This window comes from Colossoma macropomum, unplaced genomic scaffold (assembly GCF_904425465.1).
Source record: "Colossoma macropomum unplaced genomic scaffold, Colossoma_macropomum, whole genome shotgun sequence".
NCBI classification, from domain to species: domain Eukaryota; kingdom Metazoa; phylum Chordata; class Actinopteri; order Characiformes; family Serrasalmidae; genus Colossoma; species Colossoma macropomum.
Genome location: NW_023494788.1, coordinates 14974012 through 14996996, shown reverse-complemented (window position 1 = coordinate 14996996; position 22985 = coordinate 14974012). Strand labels below are relative to the sequence as shown.

The 22985-nt window shown below is 39.2% G+C and overlaps 2 protein-coding genes across 4 annotated transcripts; both read right to left on the bottom strand.

The window, feature by feature from the left end:
- Window positions 1–5440: 5440 nt before the first annotated feature.
- Window positions 5441–13443, bottom strand: kcnk4a (potassium channel, subfamily K, member 4a). The gene is made up of 9 exons (XM_036568589.1): window positions 13252–13443; window positions 11261–11370; window positions 10429–10683; window positions 8922–9036; window positions 8628–8788; window positions 7771–7954; window positions 7273–7409; window positions 6693–6970; window positions 5441–6487 (listed from the first exon to the last, which is right to left on the bottom strand). Exons 3-9 carry the CDS (start codon window positions 10615–10617, stop codon window positions 5926–5928), a joined length of 1626 nt encoding a protein of 541 aa, XP_036424482.1. The 5' UTR covers window positions 10618–10683; window positions 11261–11370; window positions 13252–13443; the 3' UTR covers window positions 5441–5925.
- Window positions 13444–15796: 2353 nt separating this feature from the next.
- LOC118806904 (centromere protein F-like) lies at window positions 15797–22087 on the bottom strand. Of its 3 annotated transcripts, XM_036568587.1 has the most exons (6): window positions 21941–22087; window positions 20742–20950; window positions 20373–20502; window positions 18951–19857; window positions 16779–16925; window positions 15797–16605 (listed from the first exon to the last, which is right to left on the bottom strand). In XM_036568587.1, the coding sequence occupies exons 1-5, from the start codon at window positions 22043–22045 to the stop codon at window positions 16798–16800; spliced, it is 1479 nt and encodes a 492-aa protein (XP_036424480.1). In that variant the 5' UTR covers window positions 22046–22087; the 3' UTR covers window positions 15797–16605; window positions 16779–16797. The 3 variants fall into 3 exon arrangements, with proteins under 3 accessions (XP_036424480.1, XP_036424479.1, XP_036424481.1); XM_036568586.1 differs by having other exon boundaries at window positions 15797–16925; XM_036568588.1 differs by having other exon boundaries at window positions 15797–16925; window positions 20373–20499.
- Between the last annotated feature and the right edge of the window lie 898 nt (window positions 22088–22985).

The window sequence follows — 22985 nt, the reverse complement described above, 5'->3', positions numbered from 1 at the left end:
ATTGAGATTACTTGGATTGTGAGAAGCAGAAAATGCAACCAACTTCTAAGATGTGGAAAAATATCCCTACGGATTTATTTGGGAAACAGAATGCATGTTTCTCAATAAGAATGGAATGTGATGGAGGCTTCTGTGTAATTTTCTGTTAAATATGAAATATTTTCTAATGAATAATTTGTACTTAATAACCATTTTGACTGGAAATGAATGAAAAGGTAGCAGGTAGTAGGAAGCAGTACTAAATTAACAGAGTAATGTTACTTTTTTTTTTGTTTGATTTAGACTTGCAGTTTGAGTTTAAGATATAATTGGGCTTTTGTAATATAAGCCCATGAAGATTTTAGAGGTGCATAGAGTGTCATCTCTTTTGGTATAACTTCCCTTGATCTGGTTAAGCTGAAGAATTCAAAAGTGTTAAATTTGGTAGGATTGTTTAAATCTTAGTACCCTGCAATAATGTAGGGTAATTGTTTTGGTATTTTGGTCAATTACAATTACAGTTACAATTACAGTATTTACATGAGACAGTCATACATGTCATATGTTGTTGGATTTTGGGTGGTTTTTGGAGCTGGGTTACTGTGAATATGTGAATTGTTCTGAAGTTGTGGAGGCTTGAAGACCGCTATGAACATTCTAAGCGGGTTCTAAGCGTTAATGAGGGAACTTCTTTGATTTGTCACAAGAGTATGGCATTCGTAAAATAAAGCTCCCTTCTTTGCAGAATTCACACAGCCTCTCTTTCTGATTAGGAGTTCCTACTCAGAAAGAAGAGTTTGCTTCCATTTCTGTGAACTAACAAATCTGTTGTGGAGCAAAATATGGTAAGAGTGCATCAGCTAATACAGACAGTAGTGAATTAAAAAGAAAAAGTAACTTTTCTTATTTGTCATGGAGCATCAAATTCCACATGGAGTGTTCAGATGAAAATGTAAATAATGCACGTATACATACATTATTCATATATTTACATATGTATGAAATGTGTTTTGAAATAAACAGGAGATAAAGAAAGAAACAGGAGGAAGAAAGTGAGAGGCTATAAGAGGCTGACCATGTTAAAAGAGCTGCAACTGAGTCTAACTGAGTCCACCTAAGATTTGATATTGCAGTAATAAATTCCACTATTGTGTGTTTAATATAGCAGAAATAAATCACCTTTTGCCTCAGGACTATTTGGTCACCCAAACACTCTCAAAACCAGCCTTAAAGAGTTTTTGAGCAGGTTGTGGTTTTCTGGATTTAGGCATGACATTACCTTCTGCATCATTTCTTAGCGTTTGCTCCAGAAAACCAAACCAACATAGCAATGTAGCAATGCTAACACCACTACACCACAATCTGAGATGGTTTTGCAATTGTTCACAAATATGAAGTTCTTCCACTGGTATCTACAGAAGTAGTATCAAATGTCATACAGGTTCACATAGTCCTGGCATGTCTGAATGCTTCTGTAATTGAGCTTTTGATTGTACATAGGTCGTGAAAGGTTTAACTACTTGTAAAACTCTTCCTTTAAGTGGGTAAATCAGCACTGTTGCTTGATCTACAGTTTGGAGAAACAGGCGCTATCTAGCTGCGTAGTACTGAACTTCTGAACTTTTTCCACATAGTTACCATTTTGGAGATTTATAGAGATTAAATTAGATCAACATGCAGTCCCACAGTAAAAAAAATAAAAAAATAAAAAAATTAAGTATTCAAACCTTAAATATTTACAGAGATAATGTTACAAAGGCATTATGTGAGATATTAATAAGCATTTAAGGAGTACTTGGTAACACTTTATTTGAAGACTACTTACATAAGGACATCATAACACATGCATAAGCATTGAATAATGTATTTATAAAGCAATATTTGAGTCATTATGAGCTGAAGTAAATAGTGTTATAAATAGCACAAATGTCAGTCACTTTAGTTTAAGGTCCCTTATGTCAAAGCAAAGTCATTTACTTCTTATAACATCTTGTGTCATCTTGCGGTTTCTAGCATAAGCTGGTCATAAATACTCAAATATTGCTTCATAAATATGTTATTCAATGCTTATGCATCTGTTATGTAGTCTCTAAGTAGATAGCTTTCAAATAAAGTGTTAGCGAGTACTTTGGTGGCTGTTCCAAACCCAAACCCTAACCCCTAAATTTCAAATTGTGAATATAATACTTTTTTTTAATGTTTTAGTTTTTAATTGCTTTTAAAGTGAAGCTGGAAGATTTAGATTTATAATGAGTTTAATTAAAAAAAAATAGTAAAAATGCTATTAAGAACATTAAGAATTGTCACTACTGAAACACATTTTCATGTTTTCTAGAATAATATTATGATTTTATATGTGTACACTGTTCAAAGCTGTGTTTGCTATTCACATACTGGCTAGTGTTTTTGAGTTATCCTCAAAATTAGCCAAAATTGTCGCTAGCGAAACATTCACCACTGAAACATTTGGTAAAGTTTTAAAGAAATGATGATTGTAGTGGTAGTGACAAAATGAAATATTCAATCATTTGTTTATATTAAGGTATAGAGTCATTCAAAGGAAAAGGATTTTAGTTAAAAGTCCACAATGTGTTTTCAACTTTGAACCAATTCAGTAGAATAACTAACATTTGTGTATATAAAACTATTATCCCTTTATATATTTCCCTACATATACCTGTATTTGCTTTGAGAGAAAAATCAGGCCATTCAAAAAAATTTGGTAGTTTTTCTGTATAGTCCATAAGTGTGAAGAGAAAACGTAGTCAGAGAAATTTCAGCGTGTACAAACAAAGAAAATGAAGAGAGGGAAAAAAAAGCAGATTAGGGTTGATTTTCTGGGTGAGACGGATGGGGAAAAAAGGCGTCCACCCCCAGACATCAGTGCTCTGGGTGTAGAGAGGCAGTGTTAGGTGGGGCTGAGCTGTAGGCCCTCAGAGGTAGAAATTAGGGGAGCTTTGCCGGCCTTGTGGCGAGGCTCCTCACTAAACCACCATCATGTGTTTGTCCTCTTGCCTCTAAATACCCCCTTCACTAAGCACACCCGCCACTTATCCCCGCAGTCAAGCTTTCCAGGGCCTTACAAAAGCCATTCCTGGAGCTGTCTCCCTCTGGCCTGCAACGTGTTTCTCTCTCTCTCTCACTCTCATCTGCCACCCTGGGCATTTAAAAGCTCATCTGGCCAGCGCTTTCCAATTTGTTTGGACTTTTCCATAGACATGTTGTTTGTGTTTGTGATCTATCTCAGGTTTTGTGTACATACTCTAAAACGGGGGTTGGAGTAGACGTATGGAGGCCTATTCTGGGAAATGGAGAGTTATGTAAAGAATCAGGTTACTGTGGGTGACAGAGGGCATGTGTATGTGATTCATTTCTCAGCCAACCATTCACCTACAGAGTTAATACATTTCACTCAGGCTGTACAAGCCCTTCAATATCACAAGAAGAAGACAATGTTTAGTAAAATAATATAGAAAAATGGGAAATGGTGGGAAATTTATGGAAAAGCAGCCTTTAGAGGGCGCCATCTGTTCATCTTCACACCAAAACCGACCCTGCCATGAACACCATGGCAAAGAAGAAATACAGCAGCCATTAATAACAAACTTTTACATTAATAGATTTTCATATAATCATCAAATGTACGTCACACACGACATCAAGAAGTAAAATACAGTAAAATAAAAAAAAAATGATAACATTTGTAAAAGGTCCAAACTGAAGCAATCCAGAAACTTCATTCTGGAAGTGCCACAACAACATGCATGTCACATATGACAAATAAGAAGTGCAAATAAGAAAATCACAAAAATATATCATAATCACTCAAAACACCATAATTGTTTTAAACAATACATTAACAAAAGTAAAAAGAATATCTTCACTAAAACAAGTTGTGGAAAGTGTCATGGTAAATGTAAGACTTCTGTAAATGGTATGTTTCACTAACTGTGTAGGCTTTTTTAACTCAAACACCCTCAATGGACCATTGGGTTACAGGCTGTTTACAGACTGTTTGATTAACATTATCATCTGGACAGCGATATGATGTTAGCTTTTCTTTTGGAAGGCACTAAACTCTCCAGGAAATTGTGCGATGCAGCATTGCCTTCACAGCGGCAAATATCTCAGAGGCATTCTGGGAGAAACTTTTGAAAAACTAGGCTAGCATTGCTTTGGGTCAATTTTTTGGGGTGGACTTTTTTTTAAATATATGTAAATTTTTTGCCATATGTGTCTTCAAATCATAATTACAATGGAGAGAGTAAAATACTGAAATGACAGAAATGACTCCAATCAGGAGAACAACAAGCTAAAAGGTAAAATAAGCAAAGTAGCTTCATGGCCATTTAGTTATCTTACCTCAGTTTGGCTCATTTTCTCTTGCTGGAAACTTTAAAAAATTGTGGCATTCTGTATGTGTTGAATGAATATCAAATTGCTATTTCTTTTTATTTGATGACCGAGGTAAGAGGTACATTCATTCTAGTCTGGTTGTATTTATTCACCTATAGCTCAGTGGCTAGGCTAGGATTCAGGACTGGTTGACACTACAGTGATTCCCAATAGATGTATTTTTGTAATGCATGCTGGATATTGTAATGAGGGGACACTGCTGAATGAAAACATGGTAATATAAGATTGTGAATTCTGTCAAATTGATGAGGCTGAGGGATAATTCTGTACCATAAAACACTGCAAAACACAATAAATAACATATATTAAACTCTAGTACTAGGCAGGAATGTCCCTTCAAGGATAGTACTTAGTCTTCACACCTGTAATCTCATCAACATAATTGTTCGTTGTAGGTTAAGTCATATTGGTTTATGTCCACTCTATTTTTCTATATAGTGCTCCCACAGTCCTGGGGGCCAATTTGCTTAATATCACCTTGAGTCTCAATTCAGGCACTGTGCACTATATTCTTACACTGTACACTATGTACTTCACTGTCTAGGGCCTGGATTTTTGTAGGGTATTATTGTCTCAAACTGATTGCATTAAACAGTAATTATAAATTACCACCTCATGTCACTGAATCATGTCTGGTCTCCATACAATCAACAATTTTAAAATAAAAAAATGTTGAAGGACAAAGACATTTAACTCATATGTACAGTGTAGCAGCAGTCACCCTGCTAATGTTATGGCCTACTACATATGGCAGCCTGGGTCTGCTGACTATAAACATTGTGCAACAATAGACACATTTCATCTTTCTGTGGTTCTAGTACATGATCTGGGCAATGAAAGGGAAGTCAACAGATTTTTTCAAAATTTCTGCATAATTAAGTTAAAATCAAGTTATTTAGAGTTGTTTGATATGAAGTGGTTCATTGTAGAGAAACTTACTGATTCAGATTTCTTTACAATGATGGTGATAGGAACCAGAGATTGCGATGTCTACAAAGCAAATATAGCCATTTTATTTACTATCCAAACTGACCAGTGAGCCTACATGTTTTTATATGTAATGTTGGTGATGGTAAATTTGAAAAAAAAAAAGATTTGGGGCCTATTTTGTCTTACAATGCCCTGCAAGTACCTCACCACAATGAACGGGTTATAAAAATATGTTTTATGCCAAAAACAAATCTCAAAACTATTGCGAAACAATGTCCCAGGCATCAGGCAGCATATTCATAGCCATTTCATGTAATAACATTTTGTGAGGTAGTTTTTAGAGTGACACACTTTAGATGTCCGGATCCTATCGCCACCACTATGAACAATTCTGACTTGGCAAGTTTCTCTAGAACGCAGCATTTCAGATCAAACCACTTTGAATGACTTTATTTACATCTTAACCTCTGAAGTATGGAGAAGTTTTTAAAAATCGGTGGAACTGCCCCTTAACAACCCATTGAATTTTCCAGTGTAACACACTACTTGCACTAAAAAAAAGATAGTGTACTACAGAAGTGCTTGATTTAAGACACAGCATCAGTCTTTGAGTGGTGGAGGTGTTGGAGGATGTGATGGGGGTTGAAGTTCACTGCTGCACTCTCTCTGTATTCCTGCAGGACCCCTGTAGGGAAGCTGCCTCCTCATGCTTCTCCGCTTGGGTTTGCGAGGCCTGTTTGATCCACTTCCGGTCGGTTTGATGCGATCACTCAAAGTGTCTGAAGACTCATCAATGTAAGCCAGGTTCTCACCAAAGAAGTCCAGGAGAGAAGGGCGAGGAGGAGAAGATGGGGAAGAAGGAGAAGGAGGCGGAAGAGCTGAACCACTTGCAACCAAGACAACAGGGACGTCCTTCTCACTTAACGGCCTTTTCTGTGCAGCCTCGGACCCGGAGGCAGAGCCGGAGTCCTGCGAGTTCCAGTCTGATTCCGACCAGGATTCTGATGGTGTCTCGGATCTGGAATCTGACCCAGAAACTGATCTGGAGGCAGACCTTGACGCAGGCTTGGACTGGGACCTCAGCTCAGACTGTGAGACAGGCCTTGACCCATGACCTGACGTCAGTCTTGATCCAGGCCTCATCTCGTACTTTGCATATAATCTAGACAAAGATCACAACATTATTATTATCTTGTCTTTAAACGGACACTCTAAAGCATGAAGTGTCTAACTATCTCTAAATATCTCTAACTATTCCTTTAATTTAGCATTTGTTATTATAACTTTAAAAATGGTAAGTTTAAGCTTCTTATAACTAGGATGGTGCATCAAAATGTAGAGAGAAGTGAAGAGACTCCCCCTCCCACCTGGTATCGGATGCAGTGTTATATCGGGAGCCAGGCCAGCTTACAAACAAATGCCCATTTTCCCTGATGGGCTCAGCCTCCAGGGAGACCCCATGAGGAAGCCCATCCACAGCCAAGCGTGGGTGCCTACGGTGGGCGCCACGGTGGCGTTTCCTCCGGCGTCTACGCTGGAGCTGAAAGGGGTCATTAAGGTCCAGAGGGACAGGGATGCGGAAGTCCATGGACATGTTCTGGATATTCTGAGTCCAATCTGTGGCATGAGCTCTCAGCTCTTCCATCTTTGGACAAAGATAAAGGGCAAATGGAAATAATTACACAGAGAACTATTTGCTTTAAATACTTTGAAATTAAATGCTTAAAATTCATACTTTTATCCTGATAAGGGTCATCTAGGGCTGACTAAATTGTTACTTTATCAGAATTTGGATAGAAAAACATTTATGGGAAAAATATGCAAGTATGTAAATATTGACACTACATTTACTGTAAGACATCAAGTATGTTATAAATCTGTCGAATGATGTTAAATATACTGTTACACTATTTGCAAAGGCAAATACAAATAAAAACACATTCCCACCTCTGCCCTGGTTTTCTTGGAGAGCACTCTGAGCCAGTTGCCTATCATAGTGAGGATGGAAGCGAAATAGGCCAAACCAAACACAATCCACAGCCACACCAGGGGCTTGTACATTGGGATGCCTTGTCTACGGTTATCTAGTTGGGGGCAGACACACTGAGCTTATTCCAAATGTAAACTTCAAACTAAAACTTTCAGAGCTCAAGTATCTAATGAAATTTTCAGTAACTATTCTAACTATTTGACTTTGTCAGGACTAGAAACTAAATTCTTAACTCTAATATCTAAATGTACATTCTTGGAAAAAATAAATTTTCACTGAAGCATGTTTAATCAGCTTGTTAAAACTTCAATGTTATTAACCTCTTCAGCAGGGGAAATTAGCTAAATTAGAGAATGCTCTGTATGCCGGGAGAAAATATCTGCAAGACTTCCCGCAAACCCAATGTAAATGCAATATCCTGCCCCTCTAATGACATTAACAAGGTAATTGAATACCTGCTACATAATCGCCGAAGCCGACTGTTGTCAGCGTTATTACTACAAAGTATCCTGCCTCCAGAAGAGTCCACTGTTCCACTTCCTGAAACACCACGGTGGGCAAGGCGATGAAGATCAAACAACCAATCAAAATGGAGAACACAGCAGATATGACCCGTACGCTGGTGGGGCTCACCCTCTTCTGCAGTTATTTGAGAAAAGCAGGAAAAATAGCTGTTATCCAAACACATCCTTGATTTTATACTCTACAAAGCACCCAACTGATGGCTTTGGCCAAGACAATGGTCTTAAAACTACCCCCAAAACTACTCCTACTTTTTCCCACTTCATCCCTGTCATCCTGCTAGACTACCTAACAAAAGAGGCAACAGACTCACTATCAGACAAGTAGTGAGTGAAATACATGTATGTGGAAAACAGCAGCCTTACTGGTTGTCATAGCATCCTTGCATGCTCAAAATCATTACTGTTTGCTAACTGTTAAATGCAATTTAATTGTTTGCGACTGTTCTACAGCTTTTCTCAACCTTTGTGCAGGAGTTGGTGGGGAATTCACCCCCCCCCATCTTCAGTTTTGGGGGGCCAATGACCCAATATCATTGGCACCTATATGTTTAGCTGTGTTAGACTAGGCATGTTCTGTAGCTAAACAAGCCTGTCACCATGTGGTAATCCTTTAATTAGCATATTCTAGTATATTGAACCATAATATTGTGTGGTATCACATTTGACACACATTTATGTAGTCATACAAGCCATCCAGTTAACCATTTAAAACGCTTATTTTTGAGTGCAGTAGACTTTAACATAAATAAAAGGGTCCTTAAAGCAGCGTGTTACTTCAAAGCACTCACCAGGAACAGACCCTCTATCTTTGCTACTGCCCTCCTGAGTATGGTTCCCAGGTGATCCCCCACTCCAGCTAAAAGGATTCCAAATATGGGGATCCCCACCAGCGCATAGAATATACAAAACAACTGGCCTCCCTCAGTCTTAGGGGAGAGGTTCCCAAAACCTGAGCAGTGCACACAGGAGAGAACGGACCATTATGACCATTTGATTAGTAGTTCAACAGTAACGCAGCACTGCGCTTGCTAAAGTGAGGGATGACCAGTCTATCTTCAGAGAGGCAAAACTGTGACACTCACCAATGGTGGTGATGATAGTCCCGCAGAAGAAGAAAGCATTGGAGAGATCCCACCTGCTGGTGAAATTAGCAGTGCTTTTAGCATCTACTCCAGCCTCAATGGCATTAACTACTTCCTGCAGAGATATCAGAGGATTATAAGATGTTAGACACTGTACTTCTGTGCATACCCTATATGAGTGGTACACTGCCCTGGAGTAACCCTCACCACTCAAATTGGTGTTTTCCCTGGTGAAACACCTGATACTGAACTACTAGCTAATTAACAAGCCCTTCCTACATAGAAGTGGGTTTGTTAAAACACCAAAATGCGAAGGAACATGGGATCAGTGTACAACTATTACAAAAGTAAAGGTTCCTAGGTGATAATTGGCTTGGAGGGATGGTTCCAGTAAAAGCCTTTATTTGACATATAACATTATATCAAGGTTCTTCAAACCTTGTCACACTTGCATAACGTATTTACAAGAACTGATCTTTAAATAATGCATATACACTCGGCCACTTCATCAGAAACACCTGCTCAGGGCGATGCATGAAATCATGAAGACACGGGTCAAAAGCTTCAGTTAATTTTCATATCAAACATCAGAATTTCTGAATGCACAACATGTCTAACATTGAGGTGCATGGGCTACAACAGCATAAGGCCACTGGAACTGGACAGTTCAAAGCTGGAACAAAACATAGCCTTGTTTGATGAAGTTCAGTGTCTGTAGCCACATGAAAATAATAGTGCCAGAATTTGGTTTAAACAGCATGAATCAATTTACCCAACTTGCCTTGTGTCAACAGTTCAAGCTGGTGGTGGTGGTGTAATGGTGTGGAGTTTGAATGCCATATGCATCCCTTTATGGCCATAATGTATCTTCTAATGGCTACTTTCAGCAAGACAATGCAAGTTATCACAAAGCACAAGTCATCTCAAACTAGTTCCATGAACATGACAATGAGCTCAGTGTACTTCAAAGGCCTCCCCAGACACCAGATTTGAATCCATTAGAGCACCCTTGAGATGTGGAAGAGAATGTAGGACATTTGCAACATGAACCGGCATCTGGCAAATCTGAAGTAATTAAGTGATTTAATTATGTCAACATGGACCGGAAGGAATGTTTCCTGAACTTTGGAATCCATGGCGCAAAGAATTAAGGCTGTTCTGAAAGCAAAAGGGATCCAATCCAGTATTAGAGTGGTGTAATAAATTAGCAGGTGAATATATGATCATATGAATATGAATTGATTTACCCAACCTGCGTTGTATTAACAGTTCAAGCTAGTGGCGGAGGTATAATGGTGTGGAGAATGTTTGAATGCCATAGTCCATCTATTGTTCACCATGTGCATCCCTTTATGGTCATTATTTATCCATACAAATATGTATATATCTGTATGTGTATATATGAATATTTATGAAAGCATATGTGTATATATGCTACTAAGGTATATGGCAGTAACAGAATCTGGTACTCTAGGATGTTCATTTTTACCTGCTCATACAAATGTACCTGAGTGAACTTGGTGAGGCTGCTCTCTCTGACGCAGGTGTGGTTTTGCAGAAAAGCAAGGCGAGAGTTGAGAAGCTTCCCATAAGCCAGCTCTTCTCTGGGCGTCTCCAGCCAACCAAACACCAATGCCCCCATTACCAGATACAGCAGCACAGCAGCCAGGATCGTCAGCAGGGTTGAGCAACGCATGGTTCTTCAGCACTCCTCTGGGATTCTGATTCAGGGGGTTTTCTCTGTCATGTCCACATGAACGAGCTGCAGGGGAAATGTAGCTGCTAATTGCTGTCTGCGGGGGAAATATGGCTGCTAACTGTTAGGCATTTCTGCTTAACAAGGTCAAGACTAAACATACGCATGTACACTGCCTGTCAAGTTTGGAAATAACTTGGCTTCTCTAATTTTCACTGTTACTTTTGAAATAAGCAAGAAATATAATACCTGCAAAGCTTTGGTTATTAAGAAACAGCTATTTACTTTGAAAAGCTTTGAAAAACTGAGCTTTATCTTCATCAAAGTGTCTTCCTCAGTAGGGTGCTAGGTTTGGTTTGACAGTTTTCTTTCCCAAGCTGTTGTTAAAAGCACATTTTGAAATTGTTTTCCCAAAGATGGTTTAAACACCTGAGAGCTTTGAGTGCTGCTAAAATGAATGAAGTATGCCATAATTCCCAAGGCAGCCTACGTCTTCCATCAGATGTGCCTTCAGTTTTGCAGGTTTTACAAAGAAAAACAGCAATATCTATACAGCTGTTCAGAAAGCGTTTTGAAAAGCTCACAGGCAGTGTAGGTCAGTTCACTAAGAAATCTAATAGAAAGGTGAAAATGCACAGGTCACCTATGACACTGTGCTGTCATCCCAAAAGGTAGTCTTTTCCTCCTCCATCACAGTGTGTCTTCGCTCACTCTTCCTTGCATTCAGCCTCCTTTACAGGAACTTACGCCGGCCTGTGGAGCACAGTGGCCAAAAAATGTGCTAAACAGCTCCGTATTGAAGACATGTCGGCGCGAACCAGACACGAGACAGAGTATCATAAGTATAACAGATCAGAACACAACAAATGACGCCATAGTAACAGGGCCTGTGGTGGAGGTCTGTGTAAACACAGTGTTCTAAAGCCTGCTGACAGCGCCCTGATGCACAGCAGGACATTCAGCATCACTGGCACATGCTCACATGCGGCAGTGATGCGAGAACACTGCATTAAATACGAGAAGACTGCACAAAAGTAGTATTTGTTAAAGTTAAGAGGTCAGATTAGTTCTTAAATTGATAACGAAAAGCAATTAAAATGCAGCAAAGGGGGAACTCCACTGATCTTTCAAAATTTCTGCATAATTCAATGGTTAAAATGTAAACAAAGTCATTCCAAGTGGTATGATGTGAGATGTGCTACTCTAATAATATTTGCAGAGTTAGAATTGTTCACAGTGGTGGTGATAGGAACCAGATATCTGAAGCGTTTCATGCCATTAAAAGCTCCCTCACAGAAAGCTATTACATTAAATGATTATAAATATACCGCTTGATGCCTGATAGGTTGTGTTACAGTTGTTCTGAGATAAGGTTTTGGTGTAAAATGTATTTTTTTAAAATCCATTCATGGTGGAGAGGTACGCACTCAGCATTTTAAGGAGAAATAGACTCCAAAGAAATTTATTTTTTCTGATTTACAATCATCAACGTTGTGTATATATATAAATTCTTGTCATTTTAGATAGTAAATAAAATGGCTATATTTTTGTTGTAGACATTGTGGCCCATGGTTCCTATCAACACCACTGTGACTTCCAACTTGGTAAGTTTCTTTACAGTGCACCATTTCACATCTTACCACTTTGAATGACTGTTTACATTGCAACAAGCGAATTACGCAGAAATTTTGAAAAATCAACGCAATTCACCTTTTAAATAAAACACCTACATTATGACTGCACAAGCTTTTTTTTAATATTGCTTTCATATTCAGCTTATAATTGACTTTTGCTGTATATAACAAACTTCAAAGATTTTAGGATAGTTAACCTCTCAAATACCAGGATGTCCAGGTTTCCTTTCCTCACTCCTATAACATAGCTCAGTCATTTTGCACCGTTGGCCATGCAATTACTGAATAATAAGGCTTATAAAGTAATACGCCTCAGAATTTAAGGGTTAAAATTTGGTTGCCAAAGTATAAACAGCCACAACAGAAATTATTCATGTATTACAAGGGAATGCTTACTGAAATTCACAGAATATGTAAAAGACATGAGATGGTAAAGTAGTGTTCAGAATTTGTGCAATCACTGCCAAACCACAGAGTACTTCAGTAGTACCGTAGTAACTACAGATCAGGCTTATTTTAAGAACTTTGGGAAAAGAACATTTTGCCATTTAAACACACCAATGACTGATCTTACAAAGTCTGACAGTCTCTCAGACATGTATCAAGCCTAATCTTGGACTAAATTTCAGTGTCAGTGGAGAATTACCATTTTCAGCCTAGGTTTAGGCTTAAACTGGGGCTGGAAAACCAGCCATATATGGATCTCCACTTCAGTTCTTCACTCATACCTGCTTAAATTCCACAGTCATTTCATAGTAGTTGCTCAGTAAGTCTTGACCTATGACTAAATAATAAGCCCAGAGTTTGAGATGTCAAACCACTCTCAATGTTAAGAAGTTTCAAGTACAAAACACTGTACCATTTAAGACACTTGAACAAGCAGATGACCTGAGGGCCACATTGACTTTAACCTTTCTAACTCATGCATACATATCTTAATAAAAACAAATCCTACTCTGATTGAGATGGTAAGTTGCCACCTTGCCACAAGCGTTCTTACCTCAGTGAAGAGAAAAGATGCAAGAGCGTGAGAATCCAGCAAGTGACAGTCAGGAGTTCCCTCTGTGCAATAAATGAGAGGAGTGTGTGCAAACACTCTCCTGGTGTTTCCCCATTCCCATGCCTTTACCTCAGCCTGCCAGCGCACAACAGGAGAAAGAACAGAGGACATAAGACAGAAAACAGACAGAACAGAGATCAGAGATGTGCTGGAGGAGGGTGGGAGAGAGAAAGAGAGATAGGAGGAGGAGGAAGATAGTTTAGGGACGTAGAGTAGCACATAAATAAATGTTTATCTGTCTCCATCTCATATTTCTAAACCACTTTCATTGCCCACTGTTTGCTCATCCCTCTATTTCTAGCCTCATGTTCTTCACCTTCTCCTCGCTGGATTTTGTTCATCTTTGAAGGCATTACAAGTTCCATACAGGATGCATAAGTTCTACATAGGCATTTAAACAATTAGCCTCTAAGTTCTGTTGATTTTGCATAGAAAGACTTCATCTATGGGCATCTTTCTACAAAAAAAAAAAATAAAATTCTTGAAACAATGGTGAAATGCTGATTCTTTTACTTGCACCCAGGAAACCTAAACATGCGTGTCCTTACGTATGATCTTTGTATTTTTATGCATTAACTTTGGACACTTAATATGACCAGTGACAAACTACAGAGATGCTTAAAGGGGAATTCCTCCCATTTTTCAAAATATCTCTGAATTAAATCATTGAGATGTAAACTGTCATTCAGACTGGTTTGATGTAAAACGCTCTGTTCTAGAGAAGCTTGCCAAGTCAGAAGTAATCACAGTTGTGGTGACAGTAACTTAAGGTCCGGAGCGTTTAACAGCTTTAAAAGCTCCCTCACAGAAAGTTATTACACGATGATGAACACGCTGCCCCAGACCTTTTATTACAGTTTTAAAATATGGTTTTGGACAAAATGCATTTTTAAAATCCATTCACTGGGGAGAGGTGCAGGCAGGGTGTTGTAAGGCAAAATAGATTTTTCAGACATTGTGACCACTGGTTCCTATTATCACCACTGTAAAAAAAATCTGAGTCTGTTTTTATACAGTGCTCCATTTCATATAAAAACTTTGTTAGAATGTTTTTGTGTACAACTTAATGGTTGAATTATGCAGAAATTCTGAGAAATTTCCTTTTAAGAAGGAGGAAAGTAAAAACTTCACATAAATTGCAAGATCACTCCTCAGACCTTATTAAATTTAATGCACGCTATACAACTCAAAGCACTAGAGTGGAATGAAATTTAAAAAAAAAAAAAACTCTCAGCATCCTTGTGTGTTTCACATAAAACAAAAATATTAATAAACATGCACTATAGCTGCACAGAAGTATTATTCAATATGTTACCTTTTGTATGATTGACAACGACTTCTGGATGCTTTAAACATTGAATCTTTATTGAGACCAAAGGAAAATGTCCAGGCATGGTTGGACAATTAATTTTGATACTTTGTACTTGTAATTATCAATTACTTCAAAACAGATTTATTTTTTTACCTTTATTACCCTGTTAGTCCATATCTCTGGTCATAAGCACAGTTCATCAAAAAGCAAAATTTTTGTTTTTCCTGTTAGCTTTGGCTGAAGTGCAATGACTTTTGCTCATCTCAAAAATGTCTTCTGAGTTTTGGTTACATCACTGTGCACCAGAGGTATATATAATAATATTAACCAATAATATAACGTTTCACTTCCTCCTCGAACCACCTCCACCTAACACTCAGCAAAAATACTCAGCTATCTCAGAGACACTCCCTGATGCATGTTTAAATATACAAAGATGTGGAAGAAAACGCATTATAATTTCTTATTTTCGATTATGTTAAAAGTACACGTTTACATTTCTCTCTATTTTAGGACAATTTTTGTGTTCACCCATCTTGCACACTAAAAGGAGAATTTGAAAAAATGATCTAAAAACTAATTTACACAAAGCCTTCAGTATCTGACACAAAAGAATTGGTTCTAGCGTAGTAGAACGGAAAGAACGGCACTTCAGCTGACATGCGGGAGCGCAGCGCGAGACTGCTCTGGTTAACTCCCACACACGAGGGACCTGCGGTAGATCTGTATCTCAGTCTCGAAGCCGCACTGTATAAACAGGCCTCCGTGCCAACACAAGATGCCAAAACCATTCTTTCCAGCATTCAGACACCTTTAATTCCTGATCCAGTTAAGACAAATAATAATGTTAACAAGTGAAATAAACAGGATCTGGGTCTGTTTTTCCAAAAGCAGTGTAGTACTGAATGTGTGCTGACAGCTTAATTATCTTCTATACGGCTACAATGGTTTTGGTAAATGTATCCATACACGTATTGTATACTGGGCGTCCCAAAGAGAAGCTACCTGTCACTACAATTTAATTATTTTCGCTAGTTCCTAAAAACAAAACAACCTGCATCAATTGCATCAGTGTTATGTGAGCACAAAGAGCTGCTTGAACTGTTAACATGTATTAATTTAGGTGATATAACATAAGCAGGACAAGGAAAAAACCTTCACACAAGTTGCAATTTCAAGGTCACTTCACAGAGTTTATTAGAGTTAGCTTAAACTTGTACAACTCAAGGCAGTGGAGGGGAGAAAATGAAACTTCAAACAAGTCAAGAAACTTTTAAATATTAAAGAAATTAACAGAAAATCTGAAAATAAAAACAAGCATACAGCACTGCAAACCCTCCTTGTTTGATATGAAACAAAAATATTAACAATGTACACATGCTACAACTGAACAAAAAAGGTTCAATATTCAATATATTAATTTAGGGGGAAAAAAAAAGCTACAATTCAAAACTTTTCCATGAAAAGTGAACTACACAAAAGTCTTGTTGAAATAAGCTCAACCAGGCACTGTAGAGCAGCCAGACAAGAGTGTGTATATGCACTTCAACACCATACAAGGAGCGGAAACAGACTCAGGTTGGTCTGAGTCATACTCCACACTCACACAGATACACACACACACACACCCAAAGTTCTTATTCTACAATATTCACAGCAATCAATCTACAGCAACATAAAAGAAACTCTTATTAACAAAACCTACAAATAAGGATATTCACAAAGGTCAAGTTTTTAAAAATAAAACTAGCATACGTCACAAGTCCCTGTAAACATATTTGCACAAAATAATAAGGCATTGCTTTTGTGAGCATATAGAACACCTACATGTTATTATTCTCCCAAAAGCTGAAATTCATTAATCCAAAACTCAAAAAAGCTAGCATTCACTACTGAGTCTTCAGGGGGTGTGGGGGTGGGGGTAGAGGCTATTAACATTCAAGATGAGATAGGCAGCTTCAAATACATCTTTCCCTACAAACCTGCAATAAGGCAAATTAAACACGTAAATGTCAAAATATCTAAACATACGTAAAATGATTCAAATTTGATTTGATCCAAATAAAGGCAACCAAATTAAGTAAATGTTTGTTGTACAGAAAAATGGAACACCCATAGAAAGATATGAAGCTTCTGCTTAGATGAAAGTACTAACCAGAGGCAGTGTTAGACTGTTATGGGTCAATATCTTCCTCTGCTTCTCTGAGTGGCTCTCTGAGTGAAACAGGCAGAGCATCAGTCCCCAGAAGCCCTCTGCGCAAAACGTATGGACAAGCTGGGCCACTAGGTATATCAGCAAAACCTGCAGAGAGAAACAGAGACATATAAAGGTGATGCATTTTTTATATCCGCATACAATTAAGTCTTGACTTCTCTCGTGTCTAAATAGTCCTCTGGACAGTAACAGCACTGACCACTGCAGAAAGCAGCAGTAAAACGACACCTACAATGCAGACTATTCTTGTTGGATGGTTTCTTCTGTTATTTGACAGCTTTTAATACACTGGTAGTAACAGGGGAGAAACCACACAGGTTACAGCAGGTTAACATAAATAAAACTGAAACGTGCATGAGCTGATGTGCTTTTATGAGGGAAAATCATATTGGATCTCACTTGGCTAGTGAAGCGCTAAAGTGAAGTGTTAATGGAATCTGACCAAAGCACATTCAGATACAATCTGGACATGAACCACAGGTAAGGTATAAACAAGCTCACAGTGTCAGAAACCACATATGTACATGTGAGCAAGCGTGTGATGAATTAAGCTGCAGCTTCACCAAATGTGAGTATGATTTGTCTGGCAAAAAAGCCAATTCAACTGAACTGTACAGAACACTTTACTAGCAGATAAGTTCACTTCCCACTAATTTCATCTACATTAGACATGTCAAACTGAGGACCTTCCGGGCCAAACTGCTGCAGAGATTTGCATTTACTCTCATCTACTGCAGTTCATGAAGGCCTTGCTAATAAGGTGATGAGCTGAATCAGGTGTGTTTAATGAGGCAGTTTTCTGAAGTCTGTGAGTACTGGAACCTGACGCATGTAATCTAGATGAATTTGAACCCTTTAAATTTGTGAACCTCAGAACAAGAAGCCAACAGAAAACAAGAGGGAGTCGTAATATCTTTCTGAAAAAAACTAGGAACTGCTCCTCAGTCAACATACTGCTATGTTGCTTGTCACTCGCAGGCAAACTAGTTAAAAATATTATAACGTGTTTCCTGATTGGCGCAACCGTTTAATTGTTGGCCCTATCATCAGGAGATCGTGAGTTCGATCCCTGGTGATGCTACAGCCATCCGTGGCCAGGACTCCAAGAGAGCACAACTGCCCTTTCTCTCTGCTGTCTGGGTGGGCAGGATGTCTCCCTTATCACTTAGCGCGATGCTAGCCAGCACAGGCGTCTGTTAGCTGACGTAACAGAACTGGAAGTTTCCTTGGAGCGTGTTCAGCTGTCAAAAGACACTGTGTTAGTGGCAGTTCGAAAAGAAGCGGTGGCTCGCTTCACAGGTCTCGGAGGAAGCCTGCTAGCTTTCGCCCTCCTAGCGCTGACAGTATTGTGTGACTGGGGGAGTTCTAACTAGTGAGTGGAATTGGATGCATCTAAATTGGGGAGAAATGCTTCAAGACATTTACACAATACGGATCACAATATTTCATTTAATAAGAGATTTAATAAGTTGGAATAGACAACACCTGTATAGTGCCACATTTAAAAATATTACAAGCATAATAATAAACCTATAACTACAATGATTTTATTCAATCTTTTACAAACCGCACTGTACTAAATCCAGTTAAGCAGGACTAATTATGTTCTCTTTGTAATGAAACATGCAGTTGGTGAATGTTCTTCAAGTACCGATGATGTATATGATATGCTCAGAAAAGCATATTGTGACATAATTGATCACATTAATGATAAAACAACATACTGCCCACCCCTAATCTTAACCACCCATACTTGCCTGATTTTTGCTCCACCCCAGCAAAGAAAATAATGAGGTGACAGTCCAGTTCCAAATGGTGGGACAACAGTTTGTACTTGTTAGCTACATTAGTCACTCCTACGTGACGACAGACACAGCTAAAGCTCAAACAAACATGACTCACTGCCGCCTTCTAAAGCCGTTATCAAATTAACAATGTGAAGGCTAACAACTGTGGAAAATAATTGTGATCAGCTCAAGTAACTTATCAGCTCACATAACTGCTATTAGGCAATTATGTAAATCATGACAGGCCTTTATAGAACCACACTTCAGATATGTCTTGGCTGATCAATTATGTTTGAATTGAAGAGGGAAATAGTGTAACGCCAACCTTTCATGACGACCTCAGGCAGGCCATAGGGTTCATACTCTGTGTCGTCATACGCTGCAGACATGCGGCTGCGGTTGCGTCGGATGCGCTCGGCTAGATGAGCTGGATTAGCTGGGATGGGGAAGGCACCAGAAAACAGGAGCTTCTCTGTCTCTGGTGGTGGGACAGGAGAGGAGGAAGGGGAGTCAACTGATTCAAAATCCTCTGCCTCAGGCTGTTTTACCTCTTCGACCTGGGTCTGAGTGCTGGCGTGTGTTAGGATCGCTCTCTCCTGAGGGTCAATGGACCTTCCAACCTCCTCTACTTCCCTCTCACTGCACTCTTCTGTCTGAGTGGACACACTCTTCACTTCTTTGGTGCCTGCATGGTCTGCACTGCCTGTGACCTTGACAGCCTCTGATCTTAAACCTTGATCTGTAGCAAGAAACTTCATTACAACATCATCCTCCCTCTGTGCAGAGTTATCAGTCTGTCTCCCAACAGCAGTAGTGTGCTCATTTTGCTGATCTGTCGTGCTTCCAAGTGTGTCAAGGCGTTGTGTAAGTGTAACTCCCTCATCATGGCTGAGGCAAGGCTTCAGTGAATCACTCAAGTCTGACAGCATTGTGTTTAGCTTTGGATCAATTGCTTTAGTCTCAGATTTGGATGTAGCTGAACAATCCTCTTGGACTTTTGTTGTGAAAGTGTTTTCATCTGACTGTTCCTCAAGGCTGACTAAGACAGCTTCTGTAGCATCCTCTCGTGGTCCTCTTGATTTGACAGGATGAGCTGAATCAAGCTTGTCCCCAGATTTATCCATTCTAGAAGATAACACTGGAATTGTGCTATAAATATCCACGGCTACGGTCTCCATTTTATGTTGATCATCGACTTTGATCGTTGTACTGTCATAGTCTGCAATCAATTCCTGAGGAAACAAGGACACACAGCGTCAGTGAGGTGAAGCACTGCTCTGATGAAGCATCAAAAGCTATTTGACTGCTAATGGCACCACCTTGTGGATAATTTTTAGCCTGCTAAATGTGACTAAGTAGCCAGTTCCATGAGGTGCTTCACATCAAAAAAATACATTAACCAAATAAGTAAAATAAACCCTCAAGTTATAAAAATAATAAGTCAATCCCCACACAACAGCAGGGATGAAATGATGCGAATATTTTCAGATTCAATATAATTTTCGATTCCGAGTTGAAGATTTAATTCTATTTTAAACATTTTCTGTGTTAAAAATGTCTACTGAAACTCTAATTACATGCTGCATCATTGGTTTGGCTCAGAAACATAAAAATTTTACTTCAAAGCAAAAGACTGCAAAGTAGCATACCTTTGTAAAAACAAATAGTGATCTTGCAACTGAGCAATGAACAGTAACCTGGACTTCTTCACATAAAACTATGTTTCCATTTTTTTCCAAAAATTTACCTCGGCTTTGAGCACTGATTGAAACTTTTCTGCGGTCTGTGATGAGAGCTGCTTATCTCTTTCATCCTGTCCAGTCTCAAGGCCAGAAAAACCTTTAGGCTGAGAAAGATCTCTATACTCCCCAATGCTTCTGGAACAGACAGTACAGACAAATATGAAAGAAAGAAAGACAATGCACCTACGGCACAACATAAACCCTCGACCCTGCACCTGTGTTTACTGTCCCAACACCCCGCTAATCACTTCAAGTGCCCTACAGCTAACGTATAAATATATGTCCTAAATACACACACTGTACATCAGAGGCTCACTTTTACTGTGCTTTTATCCATAACAAATGCCACTCAAATTCTTGGACTGAATGGGTACCTGCTCTGCTGGCTGTACATATGTAGAGCAGTGGGGCTGCACGAGAGGACTAGCTGGTCCTCTCGCACAAGCATTATGGGGCTACCGTTGCCTTGGTCATCCATGGTTTCCCCCAACGATGAGGCAGAGAGTCTCCAGAGCTTCAGCTCTTCAGCTTGCTCTCTGTTCTGCTCAGAGAGGAGCTGGAGCTGAGACTGTAGGGCCTGAACCTGAGAGAGGAGAAGGAGAATGGAAATGAAACACCCTCTTCAAGGAAAGGGCAATATGCACAAAATATAAATTTTTTCAGACTTCTCAATACTAGGAACGCTGAACAGCTTAACTTTTTTTTATTAAGACTGATTTACACCAACTCAGTCAGTAAACTGGCAAAGAATCAGAACTGCTCAGTAATTTTCACTCCTGATGGGCCACAGCACTACATATGTAACTATGCAACATACCATATTTCCTTATCTTGGCAATAAATGTGTTTTTGCTTGCAAAAGCACCAATATCATATAGATAAACGTCAGCCTAAATAGAGTAAACAGCAACAAAAACTTATTATTATGTATTTTGAAAAAAAGCAGCTGATATCTTGATGGCTAGTTTATAGAGCAAAGTTTAGTTCTCCTTGGAGCCCCCAGCCATCACACAGATTTATTAAAAGTCCATCACTAGTACATCTGATTTAATTCAATGAAGGATTGCTTAGGCAAAACAGATACTGGACGATCACTACAAATATAGGAAATAGGATAATAGAAGACGCTTAGAAATGGACAAATGAATACATTGACATAAAATTATAACATCACTACAAATGCTAGTTTTTCTTAGTTAATAAGTGCTAACTATCCAGATACTCTGCTTAATTCTCATTGTTGAACTGTGCTATATACAGATGCACATATACACAAATACTGAATATCCAATTATTTAGGTGAGACTGTTAGACAGTTCTGCAAAAATGATGCAGCAATTGTATCTGGGACTGCAATTACTTTGATTGTAAGCCATCACTGGTTTGCGCTGGCTCAGCCCATCCCATCACAGTAACTATGGGCTTCATAATTATCTGATGGATTAAAAGAGGCACACTAAAGCAGGAAAACTGCTGAAGTGCGCAGGAATATGTCCCTTCGAGAATGTGAGGGGGGAAGCAAAGGATTAGATTTGCAATATGCAGAAGAACAGACTCTGCAGAAAATAAATACCTGTTCCTGAAGAGAGTGAGTCTGGGCTGTCTCATCTTCACTCCCTCCACTTTTCTCTTCACCTTTCTCCCTGCTGTCATCTCCAGAACGCCCACCAAGTCCCATTGCCTCCTTCAGCCTAGAGGAACTGCCAGCATGGTGTTCATCCTGATTTACAGCTGCTAGATCCTCTGCTTTTAGTGTTTGTCAAATGTGAGGACTCATTTTGTGTAAGCAGAGTTTTTTGTGATGCACATGTTTCTTTGTCTTTTAATTCCAGTTTTAATTTCAGCTGTTCATTCTCTTGCTTGAGGAACAGAAAATCCTCCTTGGACACTTCTTGCAGCTGCAATGTCAGCTGGTCATGCTTAGCTTTCAAGAGGGACAGCTCGTTCTGTGCTTCATGCAATTCATTTATTACCCTCTTCAACTTCCTGACGTCATCTGTGGGGTATTCAGTTAGGCTCTGTGGGAACTCGGAAATATAAGATTGTTCCCTTGTCTTGCTGGAACTCGTAGTGTAACTCTCTGCATTATCTGTGTTATTCTCAACCACAGGACCTCTGCCTTGCTGAGCAGCAGTTGGTACTTCCAGTGGTTCACTTGCTTTAGTGTTTTCAATGGGGCAGGCACAGTCTCTGCAGGGTAGTGACATCAGTTCCTTGGTGTTTGTCACCTCACTCATATGTGATTTATCCAGTTCAGCATTTTTACTGGAAGGTTGACCCTCCCTGTCCTCTACATGTGTAAAGGACTGTGAATCAGACTGTAGTGGTTTGTCTTTCATAGTGCGAGAAGCCTCTTCTTTGACCATTTCTAGGGTATCTGCAGTGGGACTGCTAGAAACTAAATCACAGCTTGACTCCTCAAAGGCCTCTGCAGATTGTTCAGTGTTTGACTTCTCCATGTCCCCCATGTGTATATTTGCTTTGAGAGAGGCAATCTCTTCTTTGTAGCTTCGCAGCTCCTCTCCTTGCCTCTGGAGGGCATCATCTCTTTCTTGAAGTTCCCTCAAGAGATCTTGAATGTGCTTGCTCTGCTTCTCAAAAGCTAGTGTTAGCTGCTG